Source organism: Staurois parvus, unplaced genomic scaffold (assembly GCF_062004578.1).
Source record: "Staurois parvus isolate SC_StPar_1 unplaced genomic scaffold, SC_StPar_1.0 ptg000183l, whole genome shotgun sequence".
NCBI classification, from domain to species: Eukaryota; Metazoa; Chordata; class Amphibia; order Anura; family Ranidae; genus Staurois; species Staurois parvus.
Genome location: NW_028317979.1, coordinates 9101224 through 9121066, shown reverse-complemented (window position 1 = coordinate 9121066; position 19843 = coordinate 9101224). Strand labels below are relative to the sequence as shown.

General features: G+C 39.7%; 1 protein-coding gene across 1 annotated transcript in view; it reads right to left on the bottom strand.

Moving 5' to 3' along the window:
- ABCA4 (ATP binding cassette subfamily A member 4) overlaps positions 1–19843 on the bottom strand; it is a 259321-nt gene that overhangs the window by 142714 nt on the left and 96764 nt on the right. Inside the window, exons 13-15 of the mRNA XM_089677323.1 lie at positions 18286–18483; positions 9589–9794; positions 7746–7922 (exon numbers count right to left, since the gene is read on the bottom strand). Of these exons, the coding sequence (XP_089533449.1) occupies positions 7746–7922; positions 9589–9794; positions 18286–18483 (581 nt within the window). The remainder of the gene's footprint in view (positions 1–7745; positions 7923–9588; positions 9795–18285; positions 18484–19843) is intronic.

Sequence of the window (19843 nt, the reverse complement as noted above, 5' to 3'; positions counted from 1 at the left end):
TCTGTTGCATATCATAACAAGAAGCCTATTTTTTCTCTGCTGCAGTTAAACTACCCTTACAGGTCTGGTCCCTCCCCCGGACTGGGCATGGTCAGTGAAATGAGAATCAGCAGACAGCAGGCTCATCCCTCTGCCACTCTGACCTCTCCTCCTATCAGCATGATTTTCCAGCCTGAGCTCTGCTGTACAGGGACTGCAGAAGGCTGAAACCAGGTCAAACTCAGGTACCTACACTATTTGTATTAAAAAATACATTCATAATGTCTTACTGAATACAGAGCTGAATTAATTTGTGCACTTTTTAACTTCCTGGAGTTCAACTTTAAATCAGCTAGACAGATATAGTCTTTGGAAGAAATAAAACAATGGTAGTTTGCTGACAAATTGGTTAATTCTATAAACCTACAAGTTTGTGGTCCTACATTTAATTCCAACTCTATGGATCCTGTATGTTCATGCAGGGTTTATGTGGTTTTTCCAGGTATCATGATAACCTACTAATGGATGGGAAATGCCATGTACAGCGGAGGGGCCTCATGGAATGTGCAATAACTTTAAAGGGTTAAATGTCTTATTTCATTTGCCTTTCAGTCCTAACCAGATTCATTGGTGCTTTAACAGCCATTAGATAGTAGTTTGGTAAATGCTCCAACTCATAGTACTTGGCCATTGGTAGCTGTGAGGACATCAGCCAACCGTTGGTCAAGCTGTTCTCCTAGTCTATAGAGCCTCCCATTGATGCCGTTAACATCCAGCTGTCAGATCAGGATCACCCCTGGAACGGTTTTATTAGTAGGGCTCAGCCTAAGATAGAAATAACTAGTTTTAGGAAAATATTTTTGTGATTATGTTGCTTGTTCTTCTATAGCTGGGCCATTTTGTGTAGTTAGCTTAACAATATACTGTCAATTTGTTCTAATATATAGTAACCCTTAATAAATACAGTGACCTTTTCAATACTACAAATGGTCTTTAGTCTTTATTTATTATAGGGTGCCTAATATTATATTGTAGTTCCATGTAATATCAAATGTACCAAACCATACTGATAAGTAGCTTCTGTGTTAACCGTTCCATGTGCCAAAAGGGAAGGGACATTAGACTGTATGACAAACTTGGTTATGACTTAATATAATTTATTGGAAAAACTCCATATGGCATACAAGCACAAGCTAAGTTGTTGTGTTTTGCAGATCCTTTATACATTTGACTTTGTAAATAGAAAAATCTCTTGTGGTTACATAAAATAAAAATGAAGAATGCCAAGAAATAAAATAATCTATCATGTAAAATAAGTGTGCCAACAGTGCCTGCCAGCTGAGTAATAACTGCATTACTTCTGAAGAGCTACAATTTAATATCCTGAGCTTCGGGGGTGGCCAAAGCATGTACTATCTACCATGTGGCCATTCAATCTGATTCAATGCAGTGCAGACTTAATTAAAGGCAAAGACATTTGAAATATAGTTAGAGCTATGGACAGAAACAAGGTTTTTAAAATATTTACACATATTGATAAAAGCATTTATTTTGCGCTGACCTCTTTTACATGATTAGCTTTCTGAAAGGACTGTAAATAAAGTCCTTATAGTATCATTCGGTTTAGCATCCCGTATTTGTTTTTTTCAAGAAGAGTTAAAGACACACTGGGGGAGAGTTACTAAAACTGGTGCACTCAGAATCCGGAGCAGCTGTGCATGGTAGCAAATCAGCTTCTAATTTCAGCTTACACCCCGGTCACATCAAACTCGACTTTGAAATCGTGTGACTTACAGGTGCAATTTGCAAGACACCTGACACAGATGTCTATGCAAATCTCACCAAAAGTAGTGCAAGTACTACTTTGGAAATCAGTGCGGCTCCGACCAAGTCGGAACCGCTCCGATATGACTGCTGTAATTGCGGACACTATGGTGTGACTTGGCATGTGATTTGCAAATCGCATAGCATACAAATCGCATGCCAATTCGCATCCAGTGTGACCGGGGTGTTATTCAATTAAACTTTGACAATAAAATCTGGAAGCTGTTTGGTTTCTATGCAGAGCTGCACCAGATTGTGATTGAGTGTCAGTGGATCTGCTAAGTTGTCAATCAATCAATGCATCCAACCATGAGAGAGCAAATTTGTATTTATACATACAGCAATATATAATGTTTAATAAGCACCTGAAAATCTACATTTGTAAATACCAAAGCTGAAGATCAAATATACAAAGGCTATGTGTTAGGATGAATTCACACCGTTGTGATATGTTTAAATGCATTATGCTGTTTGTTAACATGCCTTGCCTAAAGGAAATCCATTCATTTGAATAGGTTGCCTAATGCAACAAAAATGCACCAAAACAGGTGAATGTATTATTCTTTCTAAGGCAGCGCCCACAAAGCACTGTAGTGCATTACATTGTGGTGTGCTGGCTAACACGTATGTGAGTAGGACGTGTTGGAGTGCCATTAAGAATGAATGGCACCACATTGCACCAATGCAGGTTTTCACACATTGTACAACAGCATGAACTTGGGCTTAAAATCTTTTGTACCCCATAAAGTCCTATTGTAATATTAGAATGTCCCTGCCAGATTTAAGAATAAATTATTAGAAAATGCTGAGATGATTCCAGTGCATACTAACATGACATGCTATCATACTGAAGTGGTAAAGCACTACAAGTTTTCTCAAGAGCTGCTCCACAATCAGTGTTGGAGCAAGGTCCTGTCAAGGCAAAGATTAGAGATGAGCGAATCGAACCAGGCGAAGTGGAATTCGATTCAAATTTCAGGAAAAATTCGCGTCGAATCCGAATATTAGCCTACTTCGGGTGCGCGAATCGGATTTTTCCCGATCAGCCGGCAAAAGTGTCCCTGCAGAGAGCTCCGCTATTTCTGACAGTTCTCTGACAGTTCCTTCACATGTACAGCAGTTGAAACATTGTATCTATTTGTTTCCATTTAGGATACAGATGTTTTTATTCGGAAACAGATACAATGTTTCAACCGCTGTAAATGTGAAAGTCAGAGAACTGTCAGAAATAGAGGAGCTCTGCAGATACACTTTTTGCCGGTTTGGAATTATTCTTATTTTCATCCTACTTCTTCTTCTTCTTCTTCTTCTTCATCCTCATCCTCAGAAGAAGAAGAAGAGGATGAGGATGAAGAAGTAGGATGAAAATAAGAAGAATTCCAAGCCGGCAAAAAGTGTATCTGCAGAGCTCCTCTAAGTGTATCTGCAGAATAGAGGAGCTCTGCAGATACACTTTTTGCCGGCTTGGAATTCTTCTTATTTTCATCCTACTTCTTCTTCTTCTTCCTCTTCATCCTCATCCTCATCCTCTTCTTCTTCTTCGGAGGATGAGGATGAAGAAGAAGAAGAAGAAGAAGAGGAAGTAGGATGAAAATAAGAAGAATTCCAAGCCGGCAAAAAGTGTATCTGCAGAGCTCCTCTAAGTGTATCTGCAGAATAGAGGAGCTCTGCAGATACACTTTTTGCCGGCTTGGAATTCTTATTTTCATCCTACTTCTTCTTCTTCTTCTTCTTCCTCTTCATCCTCATCCTCTACTTCTTCTTCTGAGGATGAGGATGAAGAAGAAGAAGAAGTAGGATGAAAATAAGAAGAATTCCAAGCCGGCAAAAAGTGTATCTGCATAGCTCCTCTAAGTGTATCTGCAGAATAGAGGAGCTCTGCAGATACACTTTTTGCCGGCTTGGAATTCTTCTTATTTTCATCCTACTTCTTCTTCTTCTTCCTCTTCATCCTCATCCTCATCCTCTTCTTCTTCTTTGGAGGATGAGGATGAAGAAGAAGAAGAAGAAGAAGTAGGATGAAAATAAGAAGAATTCCAAGCTGGCAAAAAGTGTATCTGCAGAGCTCCTCTATTCTGCAGATACACTTAGAGGAGCTCTGCAGATACACTTTTTGCCGGCTTGGAATTCTTCTTATTTTCATCCTACTTCTTCTTCTTCTTCTTCCTCTTCATCCTCATCCTCTTCTTCTGAGGATGAGGATGAAGAAGAAGAAGAAGAAGAAGAAGAAGTAGGATGAAAATAAGAAGAATTCCAAGCCGGCAAAAAGTGTATCTGCAGAGCTCCTCTATTCTGCAGATACACTTAGAGGAGCTCTGCAGATACACTTTTTGCCGGCTTGGAATTCTTCTTATTTTCATCCTACTTCTTCTTCTTCTTCTTCTTCATCCTCATCCTCAGAAGAAGAAGAAGAGGATGAGGATGATGAAGAAGAAGAAGAAGTAGGATGAAAATAAGAAGAATTCCAAGCCGGCAAAAAGTGTATCTGCAGAGCTCCGCTAAGTGTATCTGCAGAGCTCCGCTATTTCTGACAGTTCTGTGACATTCCCTCCATACAGCGGTTGAAACATTGTATCTATTTGTTTCCATTTATGGAAACAAATAGATACAATGTTTCAACCGCTGTATGGAGGGAATGTCACAGAACTGTCAGAAATAGCCTATTTCTGACAGTTCTGTGACATTCACTCCATACAGCGGTTTCAACCGCTGTATGGAGGGAATGTCACAGAACTGTCAGAAATAGCCTATTTCTGACAGTTCTGTGACATTCACTCCATACAGCGGTTGAAACATTGTATCTATTTGTTTCCATAAATGGAAACAAATAGATACAATGTTTCAACCGCTGTATGGAGGGAATGTCACAGAACTGTCAGAAATAGCGGAGCTCTGCAGATACACTTAGCGGAGCTCTGCAGATAGATACAGCGGTTGAAACATAGGCTATGTTTCAACTGCTGTATGGAGTGAATGTCAGAGAACTGTCAGAAATAGGCTATTTCTGACAGTTCTCTGACATTCACTCCATACAGCGGTTGAAACATAGCCTATGTTTCAGCCGCTGTATCTATCTGCAGAGCTCCGCTAAGTGTATCTGCAGAGCTCCGCTATTTCTGACAGTTCTGTGACATTCCCTCCATACAGCGGTTGAAACATTGTATCTATTTGTTTCCTTCTCCTTCTTCTCATCCTTCTCCTTCTCCTTCTTCTTCTCCTCATCCTTCTCCTTCTCCTTCTTCTCATCCTTCTCCTTCTTCTCATCCTTCTCCTTCTCCTCATCCTTCTCCTTCTTCTCATCCTTCTCCTTCTCCTTCTTCTCATCCTTCTCCTTCTTCTCATCCTTCTCCTTCTTCTCATCCTTCTCCTTCTCCTTCTTCTCATCCTTCTCCTTCTCCTTCTTCTCATCCTTCTCCTTCTTCTCATCCTTCTCCTTCTCCTCCTTCTCCTTCTTCTCATCCTTCTTCTCATCCTTCTCCTTCTTCTCATCCTTCTTCTTCTTCTCATCCTTCTTCTTCTTCTCATCCTTCTTCTCATCCTTCTCCTTCTTCTCATCCTTCTTCTCATCCTTCTCCTTCTTCTCATCCTTCTCCTTCTTCTCATCCTTCTCCTTCTCCTTCTTCTCATCCTTCTCCTTCTCCTTCTTCTCATCCTTCTCCTTCTTCTCATCCTTCTCCTTCTCCTTCTTCTCATCCTTCTCCTTCTCCTTCTTCTCATCCTTCTCCTTCTCCTTCTTCTCATCCTTCTCCTTCTCCTTCTTCTCATCCTTCTCCTTCTCCATCTTCTCATCCTTCTCCTTCTCCATCTTCTCATCCTTCTCCTTCTTCTCATCCTTCTCCTTCTTCTCATCCTTCTCCTTCTTCTCATCCTTCTCCTTCTTCTCATCCTTCTCCTTCTCCTTCTTCTCATCCTTCTCCTTCTCCTTCTTCTTGTCCTTCCTCATCTCCAAGGGCATTTAAATTAAAGGTACAGTGTTCTGCACTAATTTAAAGGCTCTCTGAAGCCTAGAAACCCTTTTAATAAGTTAAATTCGTAGCGAATTAATTCGCATCGAATCGAATTTCTTCCTCAAATTCGGCGAATCAGCCGAATCGAATTTTTGAACAATTCGCTCATCTCTAGCAAAGATGCCAAAATGCCCCCCCCCCCCCCACCCAGGAGCTGAAAAAAAAATGCTTGCATGTCCATGAGTATAATGGTTGGGTGCAGATAAGATAGTCCTAAGTTCTAAATTACCAGGTTTTGATCTAGGGTAAAAACCAAACAGAAAGAGGAAAAGTGCTGCAATGATGTTAGATTATTGTGATTAAGTCATAAGAAGCATTGGGAAACACAATTAGAATTTCATTATCATAATGAACAAATTTCATTCTTCCATCTGGAAACCATGGTATCTCATAACTCACCCAAAGTAAAATTTTATTTTGTGATTTGTCCCTTTGACAAAAGCACTTAAAGTGTCACTAAAAGCAAACCTTTTTTTTAGTTTTGGCTAGAGCAGAGAGAGATTAGAACATTTGTCAGGTTTTTATGGCTGTCTGTGCCCCCGTTGAAGATTCTCTAACCTCTCTATTTGTCCTGTTTACCATTATGATTGAAAGTGGAAGTAAAAGAAAATCCAAAATTTTGGGTTGACATCAGAACAGGAATAGAAAGGAAATCTTTCAATGCGGACACTAGTTCTGGCGACAACCCAGGTTTCCCTCACTTTGAAGAGATTTCCTCTCACTTCTTGTTTTGGCTATGCAAAAGGAAGTGGAGGGAAATCTTCCCAATGGGACATGGATGGCAAAAATCCTGATGGGGTTATAGCTCTCCCTTACACTATCCAAAATTAAAAAAAAAAAATTTGCCTTTGTAGCACAAATAATTTTTAATGCAGTGCTACAAAAACAAATAAAAGTTTACATATATACTTAAAAAAAACATAAAAAAGGTAAAGGGAGACGGCAAAAAAGGGATTCATAAAAGTAATAAGGTTAAGGCCACTTGTGCACGGAAGCAAAAAACGCCACTGGCTACAATAATGGCTACAATTGGAGCTTTCATTCATCAATGGTTGAAGAGCAGGACAGGGATGACACATCGACAGCTCAGCACTGCAGATTGCATTGGGAGATCAGCTCTCCCAGTATATTCATTGGGCACCACTGTCTATGTGACAATTGTCTTCGGGACTCTGCTTTTTAGGAGCTTCTGATAATATACAGGGATAGATGTCCTTGCAGTATGGGTTCTTCTACAATGCAAGAGTTAAATGCTTTCCTAGCAGCCAGTGCTTACTTGTTCTTTCCAAAGCTCTAAGTTTTAGTCAGGTCATCGGCATCCTAACTTATAATGTAGGACTAGTGGTCCTGCATTGTACTTGATGCCACAGCTGCGACTACTTGCTGAAACACCTTATAAAAGAGGTTTGGGGGGACCCGGTCCCATGGAGGGAGGAGGCTGTGGGAATAACTAACTAGGTAAGTAAAAGTTATTTTTCTAGTACCCTAGGCAAGCATTTAACCCTTGCAGTGTAGGAGAAGCCGCACTAAAGGTATTTTTGTTTTTATTTTCCCAGTTCAGATTTAAAACATAATAAAAATAGTCCCTGTTTCCTAGCTGTTAGTTAGTAGGCACCCTTGAATAGCAATCCCGTTTCACTGAGTTTACAATGTTTGATGTGTGCTGATAGGATGAGCAACAGGAAAATAGTATTACAGTGTGACGCATGTTCAATTTTCTCAGAGTCATTTATTCTCCTCCTTCATCTTTATCAACATGTGAGAAAAACAGATAATTGCCATGGCCTCAGAGACATGCTTTGTAGCAATTGTCCTGGGAAACTTTAAATCATTTTAAGATAAGGTCAAGGGGCAAACATCTAAAGTGGAGCAAGTTGGTTCAAGTTTGTCATCCCTAACTTTTGCTTTAGCATTTAATTTAGTGTTCACACTTACACATCATCCACAAAGCAAGGGTATGGCATTTGCTGCACATAGAGACCTGTTGGCAATTCATTGTTTGTCTGGGACTTAATAATTCCATGGTCAATCATGTCTTGAAGGTAAGCAAAACCTCCCCAAATATAACGAAAGTCTTCTACTGGGTCAGCCCTCGGGCCTGGATCCCAATATCTATAAGAAAGATAAGTACATTTGTGATACAAAGCAAAATACCAAAAATTAAGAGCAAAAAATTATTTAGGAGTGTCTTGTACAAAAACTGGAGAGGTAGTACTCGTTATCCTTCTGTTGTGTTTTATAAGTTACTCAATAATGTCCTCATGTCCCATATGCCATACTGAAATGACTAATACCAATTGCTATTAACTGTCAATGCCAACCACAATTCACATTCACTCTCTCCTTTTTCTTTAGTCAAAAACACTGACAATAGGGAAAAGCCGCAGAAGCCACCCTAGGGGTAAACTTATTGTCTAAAGCTGGCCAAACTCACAGAGGTCAAACCTGTTCAAGGTCAGAAGAGCAACTAAGAGGATTTTAATCCTGTTTTTCTTTGATCACATTAACCTGCATACTTCAACCTGAGACCACCCAAATGAATACTCATGTGCCATAATCCTGTTACTTAGAAACCATGCGTACCAAATAGGATTTAATTTACCTTTACAATGCTGCCCTGGCCTTGGTTGGGTACAAAATGAGAGCATGAGATCTCAAAGGATATACTGAAATGCTGAGTAAAATAGTTTTACTGCTAAGCAGACATGGATCAGGTAATGATTTATGATTGGCTGCTGCATTTTCCATATCAGAAGTCCCATATACACTGCCCTTTTGAAAGTACAGTACATTTGTCATAAGTGAAATACAGTATGCAGGCTGCCAATGTTGACCTTTTGCTCTAAAAATGCTAGGTCCCTAGCCCTTGTACTTATGCTTGGGCTGCAATATTTGATAAGTAACTGAGGAGGAACAAGTATAGCAATTTTAGAGTATAGGTGTCTGATGTCTCACAAAGAAAGAAATAATTTTCTTAATGATCATAAAGGTGAAAATGTGATTGGTTTGCTTACATAGATCTGACAAAGTATAATTAAAGAAAAAGTATAGATTTTTCTTATTTTTTAGATTATCTACAGTCTCTAATGCCACAAAACAATGTGTTCTTAGCCTGGGTTAGGATGCCTGAAAGTGGCACCGTGTTCATTGAAAACTGTATGTTTGTATTCGAAAATGTCCTGGGGGGAGGAATGGGGTGGGAGTTTGTGGGTGTATCCACAAGTGGCCACAAATGGGGGTGTGATATTGTTGGTGTGGTCAGTTGGGTGTCCCCAGATCTCACTTTAAAAATCTGGTAGCCTTACCCTACAGAAATTTTACACTTCTTCTGGATGGTGCCCCTCTTCTGGGTTGAATCACAACCAGCCTCATTCAACCTACTTCCTGTAAGTCTAGGGTATCATGGTCCTGCATTCTGGCAGCTGACCTAGACTTACTGGAGAAATCTGCAGAGAGTCATTACATGGTGTCTCCCTGCAAACTGTTGGAGAAAGAATACCCTTGACAAAACCGAACTGAACCAAAGACCCAGGGAAAAAGGTATGTACACAGATTTTCAAAGAAAGAAGAAGGGGATACTTCAAGAGGAGCGGAAACGGGTAGGGACAACAAAGCACATAGATACAAAAGCGTATCATTTTCTTCCTTCCTTTTGCAATACAAAATTAGATTCAATAAATTCCAGTGAAATTCAGTCAATTCTAAAAACATTGGTTTGAACTATAAGCTATTCTTTATTGGTTAACTGAAAAAAAAATTATAAAGATAATACATCTACCTATCTTTAATTTTGTTAGTTTTCTCCACAACATCAATATCCATGCGAATTTTGTACTTTACATGAGGTGGAATTTGATTGGTCCATGGGTACATGTCCATGAACACAAGACCAGCCCAGAATTTATTCTCTTCCAGAAGGTAAAGCGCATGGTGTGTCAAATGAGATTCATCATCATGTCCTTCAAATTTATCCAAAGTTAGGCACTGTAAACACATAATAGAAATACATCAGACAGGTTAAAAAACAATATCCCAATCATATATTTATGCAAAAAATGGTTATATTTGCTTCTTTATAGTGTTTCCCAAACCTGTCCTAAAGTCTCAACAACATGGAATGTTTTCCAGGTAACCTCACATAGGCACAGGTAGACACAATCTCAAGCATTGCTTGCATCTAGGCTATACAAATGTTGAAATACACTTGAATTGGATGTACCCATATTTTTTTTTTAGAAATGTCTCATTGTGCATACCTTTCAACTATCCCCTTTAGGAGATCCAGTCCAATGGGATGGTTTTTAGCTTCACATATGTCTGCATAAAATCAGTTTAAATATAGCATATCCAAAGCCAATCTTTTCATTTTTATTTTTGGACAAAGCAGAGAATGGTTAAGTGAGAAAAATATCCTCTTAAACAGCTGTCACTGCAACAAGTTCCCCCATTGGAAGGTTTCTACTTTACTCCTGTTTTGGTGGTGACCCAGTATTTTGGATTTTCCCTTACTTTCATTTCCAGTGACACTGGTTGAAGTCCAAACAGAGAAAATTAATCTCTCCAGTGGGGACACAGACAGCAATAAAAACATGACAAGGGTTCTAGCCCTTCCCTACACTATTCAAAACAACACTGCCAAGTATAACATTTACTCCCTGTGATCAACAACTGTGGATACACGTGCAGTTGCATTTGCCTCGTATTTTATTACATTTTCTCTTTTCCATTTTTATAAAGCTAATATAGAAGAGTAGATGTGTAAAGGTTGCAACGACATTTATTTGCAAATACTTTAAATGTGTTTTCTACATTGAACAACAACAGGCTTTATTGAGCTGTCTATTAGTTTATTAAGTATTATAAAATTAGATTATTAAGACAAGTATTATCTTAAGGGACCATACCTACTGCTACCTGTAGTTCCTGTAGTTACAATTAGACTCTTGATTGCCTTCTTTACACATATACATATACTGTACAGAGCAGGCTGAGCCATCAACTCATTGAGCCAGACCCATAAACCACAACACTGCTCATTTTGCACGTATCTTCCCAGGCAAATTGTGCCAATTATTGGGCAAGGGTTTTAATTAGCAGGAAATCCAGAGCTAACACTGCTTGACTCTACCTACCAGGACTATATGAAGCATAGACAAGCTAATTTTCTTTCTACCTGCACCCAAGTGCAGGATCAAAGACCAAAGTGAAAATGATTTAGAGGCAGTAAATTACAATCTGGTCCAACAATTTCTCCGAAGACCATCTCTCCATGTGCCCCCTGGATCCTGTCTCCTCTCAACTACTACAGTCACCCTCTTTTTATGTCCTATGCTCCCTCACTCACATCTTCCTCACTCACCCCACCAACCTGAACAAGTTAAGACCCATCTCCCTGCTCCCGTTTACCTCTAAACTCTTAGAATGCTTAGTCTACAAAAGCCTGAGCTCCTACCTCACTGACAACAACCTTCTTGACCCTTTACAGTCTGGCTTTCATTTTCTACATCCACTGAAACTACCCTACCAAAACTCACTAATTATTTACTAACTGTTAAAACCAATGGCCATACTCTTACTACTTGACCTCTCTGCGGCTTTTGATACTGTTGATCATCCCCTCCTCCTCAAAAAACTCCACTCTCTTGGCCTCTGAGACTCTGCTCTCTCCTGGTTCTCCTCTCCTATTGCAGTGCTCCTTCAGCAATACCTATAACTCTGTCTCCTCCTCTCCACTCCCTCTTTCTGTAGGGGTCCCTCAAGATTCTTTCCTTGGACTCCTTCTCTTCTCCATCTACACCTCCTCCCTTGGTCACTTGATAAACTCCCATGGCTGTAAGTACCATCTCTATGCTGATGACACACAAATCTATCTTTCTACTCTTCACCTCACCCCTTCAGTCTCCTCTTGCATTACTAACCTACTAAGTGACATATCAGCATGGATGTCACTCCACTTCCTCAAACTAAATCTTTCTAAAACTGAGCTCATAATATTCCCTCCAGCTCATGCCCCCTCCACTGACTTCTCCATCAAAATCAATAAAATCCCCTCATGCCAGGGTGCTAGGTGTAATCCTAGACTTCCATCTGTCCTTTCAGCCCCAAATCCAATCACTGTCCAAATCTTGTAGACATCACCTCCGCAACATCTCCAAGACATACCAGTTCTTAACCTCTGAAACCACTAAGTAACTTATTGACTCCCTTGTTATCTATCACCTTGACTATTGTAACTCCCACCTCATTGGCCTACCTAATCGCAGGCAATCCCTTCTCCAGTCTATCATGCTGCACCAGACTCATCCACCTTACTAGCTGTTTCATATCTGCCATCCCTTTCTGCCAATCCCTCTACTGGGTTCCCATTGCCCAACAAATAAAATTCAAAACATTAACAATAACTCTGCCCCAAATTACATCACCAATCTTGTCTCCAAATATCACCCAAACCGTCCTCTCCGCTCCTCCCATGGCCTCCTGCTCTTTAGCTCCCTTGTCCCCTCCTCACAAGCTCATCTCCAGGACTTCTCCAGAGCATCCCCCATCCTTTGGAACTCTCTATCCCAATCTATCCAACTATCACCTACGCTGCCCACTTTTAGACGATCTCTGAAACCCATCTCTTCAGGGAAGCCTATCCTGCCTTCAGCTAATAACGGAATCTACTATTCCTCCTATCAGCGCATCCCCCACAGTTATTACCTTTTGTACCACCAGCCCCTCCCTCTTAGAGTGTAAGCTCCAAGGAGCAGGGCCCTCTTGTATTGAACTGTATCTTTGCTGTAATGTCTCCCTTTATATTGTAAAGCACTGAGCAAACTGTTGGCAATATATAAATCCTGTATAATAATAATAATAATGACAATTAATAGGGGAAAACGTTGGGTCAGTTCCAACGCTGTGTTTTTGATTTTCTGAAAGAGTGCTTATGAGGTAGGCCATGCATTTCATCATCCTATGAGACTTGCACTTTTGACAGCTGGGTTTTAATTTGGCCTAAATTTCAGAATTAACTGCAAATCATTCACCTGGACAGGGCCAGATTAGCCATTAGTCAGGAGAGTTAAAGAGGTGGATTTTCCCAGTGGTTATTGGTCTTATATTCTTTCCCATCAATAGTAGAAATACAGTCATTGCATATAACCTTACTTACACAATGCTTTACAATACTTGAGCCAGACATTTGATTTAATAATTAAATAAACTGAAATTGTATTTATGAATGAAATTCTTTGAAATATAACTCAATAACAGGAAATTTGAAATAATACTATGCTTCACATTCAGTAATTCCAATAAGTTAAATTGCTTGATCCTCTCTGCTGATACTCACTGCTGGTAAAAATCGAGCAATTACCTCACATCAAAGTATATGGGCACAGGTCGTTAATCTTTTGGCAGACATTGTTTAATATATGAAGGCTCCTTTGTTAAAGCATTCTGTTTGCTAAAATGAGCTTTTACAGCTTTATAATGTTAGGAATATTTCAGAGATGATGTTCCAAAAGAGATGAAACTGAATATTTTCAACTCTAATATGATAATTTGGGTTCTTTGTGTATCCTGTTAACTAATAACAATATAATGAGAAATTAGTCTGATATATTCAGATGGATTCATGTCCTCTGAATAGATAAAGAATGTCTTAATGAAATTTATCCTATTACACTTATACAACAAGATCATTGCTCAGTGTGGTTGGATACAGAAGTAGTTAGGTTATTCATTGCATGACTTTTCTAGATATGCTCTGAGCTTTATTTTCCTGACCTGTTGTATTATCCCCAAGAGAAACGGTGCTGGGGCTTTCCTCCTACTTCCGCCCTGCCTCCTTCATACATACATCAACATACAAAGAAAGATCTTTCAGCTGCGGTCAGATCATACCTTCAGGTATATGACTGCTGGTTTAGTTGGCCATATACCATGATCACAGACTTCACCGTACTTAAAGTTGCCTTCAGATCTTAGAGAATGTTTTTCCAATCAGACCATTTACAGTCAGATCAAGGAGGAACTGCATCTTGGAAGGCCTTCTCAGATGTTACCTAGCCAAGCCTTATCATGGATAGTTGCGATCAGCCAGGATAGCTTTTCTCAGTGAACTGTAATTTTTCTCTTCCGTGTCAAGCAGCACCTGCAGCGCGTCTAGTACGAGATGCTAGTTCATCCAATGTTAATTTAATCCAATGTGTGTGGCAGCACTTCCACTCGGCAGCAGTAGGGTTGCTGGTTTGAATCCCAACCACGGCACTACCTGCACAGAGTCCCCAAGCTCTCCATAGTCTACGTGGGTTTCCTCCCATACTCCAAAAGGCATGCTGGTAGTTTAATTGGTTCCTGTCTAAAATTGGTCCTAGTATAAGTATATATGAATGTAAGTTAGGAACCTTAGATTGTAAGCTCCTTAAAGGTGAAGGACTGATGTGAATGTCCAACATATATGTAAAGCACTGTGTAAATTGACAGTGCTATACAAGTACCAATAGTAAAATAAACAAAAACACCTCCAACCCTTGAAACATTCAGTTATTTGTGGTTGCCACTGTCAAATTTTAATAGGTAGCTTAAGATCTACTGGAAATCATAGGAAATTCAGAAAGTAGTCTTTGAAAGATCCATGTATTGTCTATTAATTCTGTGGCAGCTATATATAGAGCTGCCAAACCTGTTAACCTGTGTTTTAAACTTCTAAGCATTCCCTAATTCTGGTCTGTGTTTTGATGTAAAACCCTTTGTTTTCTATGCACATTCCTTTTCACTCTGGTACAGACAGCACCTTTTTAACCTACATAACACTATACTGTTTTACTCATTGAATTGAAATAATTCACAAAAATAATTTTTGAAAAACCTTATCATTCTCAAAAGATTGTCCATGCTTATTGTGAACTTACTGTAGCTGTTATAATAATTTTTAATGGACCTATAAATATAATGGAAAGCTATTGGGTAAATTAGTTCTCTTTACTTATGGCTGGGTGCTGCGTTTAGACAGATCTATGCAACCATGTCAACATGAAAGCTGCAATTTAGCAAGATGAATGAAGGCGTTCTGGGTCACTTCATTATTTTACAGCTGCCAGCGTCATTTAAATCAGTCACATTTTTGTATAGATGTGCAGAGAGTCAAAAGACAACTATAGTGGCACACTAAACCCTCCTACACTAAGATGAATGTAATAATGGGCTGTCCCCATTGAAGATTAGAGAATGCTGCACAGCGTCTCAGAAGTGCTGGCATGGATTTTCTTGGCTGTGTGTGTAGGGTATGATACATTTGTTTACAGGCAGTCGTTGTACTTTGTCTTGGCAGTAAACTCATTTCCCCATATTTTTCAATTATCTGGCTCCCTATGCTGCTATTTCATGGTGCCATTAAGAAATGGAAACAATGCGACATCCCCTGCTGATAGAGAAAAAGCTAGATGGGAATGACAAGGGAGGACACGCAAGCCAAGGAATTAATTGTTTACCCTCTGATTAGACAGAGCATGCCTGACTGAGTTTAACTTAACTTCCTGCTCTTATTTTAAGAGCAATTACTAGCTATTTATTTATATGTAAAAGGAGAAAGCAAGAGAAGAAAATAACTTAGGTTTCGGTAACAAGACAGGACCACCCATTAGTTCTTGCAAGAACAACAGAGAAATATATGAAATAGGAAGTGAAACCGGGGTAGATACCTAAAAATATTAGCTGATATTGCAAAGCAGTCTTGTTAAACAAGCATTTTTTGGGTCATGCATGGCCCTCTCACTTCTTTTTTTGTGACCCTGGGTGAATAAAGATTAAAACTGATTAGAGCACCCATTGTTCTTCAACTGATAATGGATATACCTCCATACATACATTTGCTGCATAGTAGTTTTGGAAATGTTTTAAAGTATTTGAGATAATACATTGTACAAATGTGCAATTGTTACTATAATGTTAAGTACTGATGTGCAATCTGTTTTTGTTCTGGATTTAAGTTTGAAAGACATATTTTTGCACCATGAAACTTAATTCTACTCTGTTCAGCCAAGCTTTTAACATGGGTGATCTACTTTTATGTCCATCACAGACAGTGGAAAACTGTGAAATTGTGGACTGGGAGGCAAATACAATTAACCTACTGTCAGCACCTGTGGTAGTGAGCTCTTATTGATCCTCAACTTGGGGTTCCCCAGGGTGCGGAGTCTAAGCCCCAGCCTGCTTCTTCACCAGAGCCCCTGATGATGGGGATGGACTTGCAGCAAGCTGGGATCAGGTCGTGGCCCCCAGGTATGCCCAGCTGAGGTTGAGGAGACAGCTCATGGGAGCAGAGTATAAAGGGAGGAGACAAACGGAATCCAATAGGCAAGCTGAGGTAAGGACAGGCGGAAAACAAGCAAGGCCATAGAACGATGCTGGGGTTGGTACACAAGTAGTCAATGTAGGATTCAGACAGTAGTAACACACGGGAGCTCCAACAACTAGGAAGTTGCTCAGGCAAAGTGGCCTAGTCTGAGCACGTCTTATATAGACAGGCAAACAAGGAGGTGGGCCAGGAAGTAATGGAAGGGAAGGAAATAAAACCCAGAGGACAGCAGACAACAGCCATAGATGAGCACAGACAAACACATGAGAAGGGATCAGGAACAGGACTGCAGCAAGAAGGTAAGAACACAAACAAGAAACTGCAGGCTAACTTGTGAAACTTACCCCTTCATGGTAAGGACAGCCTTAGACAACAAATCCTAATTAACAAGAATTCAATTACTCACTACTCCGTATTCTTACTACTTGACCTCTCTGCGGCTTTTGATACTGTTGACCACACCCTCCTCCTCAAAAAACTCCACTCTCTTGGCCTCCAAGACTTTGCTCTCTCCTGGTTCTCCTCCTACCTATCGCAGCGCTCCTTCAGCGTTACCTACAACTCTGGCTCCTCCTCTCCACTCCCTCTTTCTGTAGGGGGTCCCTCAAGGTTCTGTCCTTGGACCCCTACTCTTCTCCATCTACACCTCCTCCCTTGGTCACTTGATAAACTCCCATGGCTGTAAGTACCATCTCTATGCTGAGGACACACAAATCTATCTTTCTACTCCTCATCTCACCCCTTCAGTCTCCTCTCGCATTACTAACCTACTAAGTGACATATCGGCATGGATGTCACTCCACTTCCTCAAACTCAATCTTTCCAAAACTGAGCTCTTAGTATTCCCTCCAGCCTGTGCCCCCTCCACAGACCTCTCCATCAAGATCAATAACACAACCATCAGTTCCTCCACTCATGCCAGGGTGCTAGGTGTAATCCTAGACTCCCATCTGTCCTTTCAGCCCCAAATGCAATCACTGTCCAAATCTTGTAGACTTCACCTCCTCAACATTTCCAAGATACAGTGGCCAAGTGTGTCTGCCGATCTGAACACCTACTGTATGGGGAATTCTGAAGAGACAAGTTGAGCATCACTCTCCATCCAGCATCCAGGCTCTAAAAGAGGTTGTTCTTAAAGAATGGAAAAAGATAGATTTTGCAATATGTCACCAACTTGTTAATTCCATGCCTAGACAATTTGGTGCTGTCCTTAAAAATCATTGAAGTCTTACAAAATACTAGATGTAATCGTTTTTGTTGTGGAGTGTATTCATTTTTGCATCAACTAGTTTGAGTAAAAATTTGCAACCTATTTTATATTATTAACCTTACTTTCATGTGATGAGCTAAACAAATGTTCTATAAAACTCAGTTTTGTCAAAATTGTGTAAATTGCTCTTGTGTTCTTTGTGACATTGATTAAAATCTTACTTTCAAAAGGGGTGTACTCATTTGTGCTAAGCACTGTGTGTATGTGTGTATATATATATATATATATATATATATATATATATATATATATATACACATTCAGTTACAAAACTTCCTAGTGCAAGAAGTCAGTGCCATCAATTTTCCAAACATTTTTATACTGCCCCCTGATCAATAACCCACTGATACCCTGAACACAGCTGTTCCCAAGTGACCCCCCCCATTATCATGAAAATTCTATAGATGTAGGGGCACTTATGGAGAACTTGTTTAGAACCTGTGATTACTGTCTGCTCTCATATCAAATGGCTGGATATAAAATCGCACAATGACCCCATGTATGCAATAACCTTACAACTTATTTTCTATTTCCACATAAACCATATGTGCAAAAGGACTGGATCATTTCCCCTTGGTAATACAGTGTATGTTGAAGATTGGGTCACCCAAGACCAGGCCAGACTTGTTACGAATTAGCAAGACAATATCAATAATTTTTTTAAGAAAAACGTGCAGGTACTGAGGTGTCTTCTCGAGCCATCATTTTGAATGATGTACTTTATAGCCATGAACATACTCTCACAATTTGAGATGAATAATGTAAGGGCATAAACTGTAACAATAGACAATTAACACAAATATAGTAACAAAGGATTTAACACAATGAATTTCCATTAATATATACTGTATAAAACAACTTACCTCCATATATTTGTTAAAAAGACGCAAAACTTGATCAGTTAAATTAAAAATATTTCTCCAGTCAAAGTTCAGCTGTCCATCTGGTCTTGAGTCAGGGTTCCCATTGTACAAAAAATTGATGACATCATCAGCACTTATTCCATCATCTCCAAGCTGTCTGTTGAGGAAATCTCTCACTGTTGGATTTTTAATGGTATCCTAAATTAAAAAAAAAAAAAAATATCAATTTTCAAACTTAGTTTCTTCTAAAAAATAACTGCATAGCTAGTATGTGACTTTATCGGTCAGATCAAAAGATACTTTAACCACTTCCAGTCAGGGCCAGTTCTGACATTCCTTTCCTTCATGTAAAAAAACATACTTTTTTTGCTACAAAACGTCTTAGAACCCCCAAACATTACATTAATAATGTACTTAATAATCTCCATAGGTGCCAATTTAAAAGCCTTTACAGGACCAGCTTAGATACCCCACATGTGAGCTGCAATTGCCATTTACAAATGCGTGTGGGATCGACGCATGCGTTCACCATTGTGTGCGAGCACGAAGGGATGAGGGGGCTTCAGTTTTTTTTTTTTTTTCTAATTAGAATTTTTCTCTTTTTACACTGTGTCTTCAATTTTTTGTTATCACTTTTATTGCTATCAAAAGGAATGTAAACATCCCTGTCTATTAGACCCCCGATGTCTCCTTTGTCCTTGAAAGCTTCTTGTCAAACTCAGTTGGTTCGGTCTGAAGATTTCCTTAGCCAATAATGGCCGGTAAACAAAAGATCAAAACTAGAAATTACAAAATCCTCATAGCTTCCAGTGTCTGACGTCACATAGTGGGAGGAACAACATCTGCTCCTCTCACTCTGTGCCTGGAGTTGGATGCCGCTGGATGCATCCCTACCGGGTTCCCTGATTGCATGGGAGAGCCTGGTAAAGGCGGCGGTGGGAGCGGGGACCCCCCCTCTGCCACCTGTTAAAGTAATCCAAGGGCTCTTTAGCAGCTCAGATTACTTTTACTTTGTGCAGAATCGCTGGCCCTAAAGAATGATATATTGGTCATCCTATGGACAGGAAGAGGCTAAAGTAAATGCAAACAAATCCCCAAAATACATGATTGCTGAAAATACTCAGTACTTTTCTTTTAAAAGGTACAACACACAGTATGGTAAATAAACATAAAACTATGGTATCAGTCAATGACTGCAGTGGAACAGGTGTCTTTTATAAATAATTTGTGATCCTCAGCAATGCATCCAGGCTCACTGAGCACAGACGTTATAGTCATCAGCTGACCAGCTTTACTTCCAGGTCAATGACCATTGAACCTGATGTGTCTGGATGACTGACTCCTTAACAGAGTGAACTACTACTACCTGCAATGTGACTGCCTGCACGATATCTATATCTATCTCTATAAATATATCACGCACTATATATATATATATATATATATATATATATACATACACACACACATATATATATATATACACATATACACACAGCACTACCCCCTCCGTAGTTGCTGGATAATTTTCAGGCTCCCTATTGCTCTGGACCCCTCT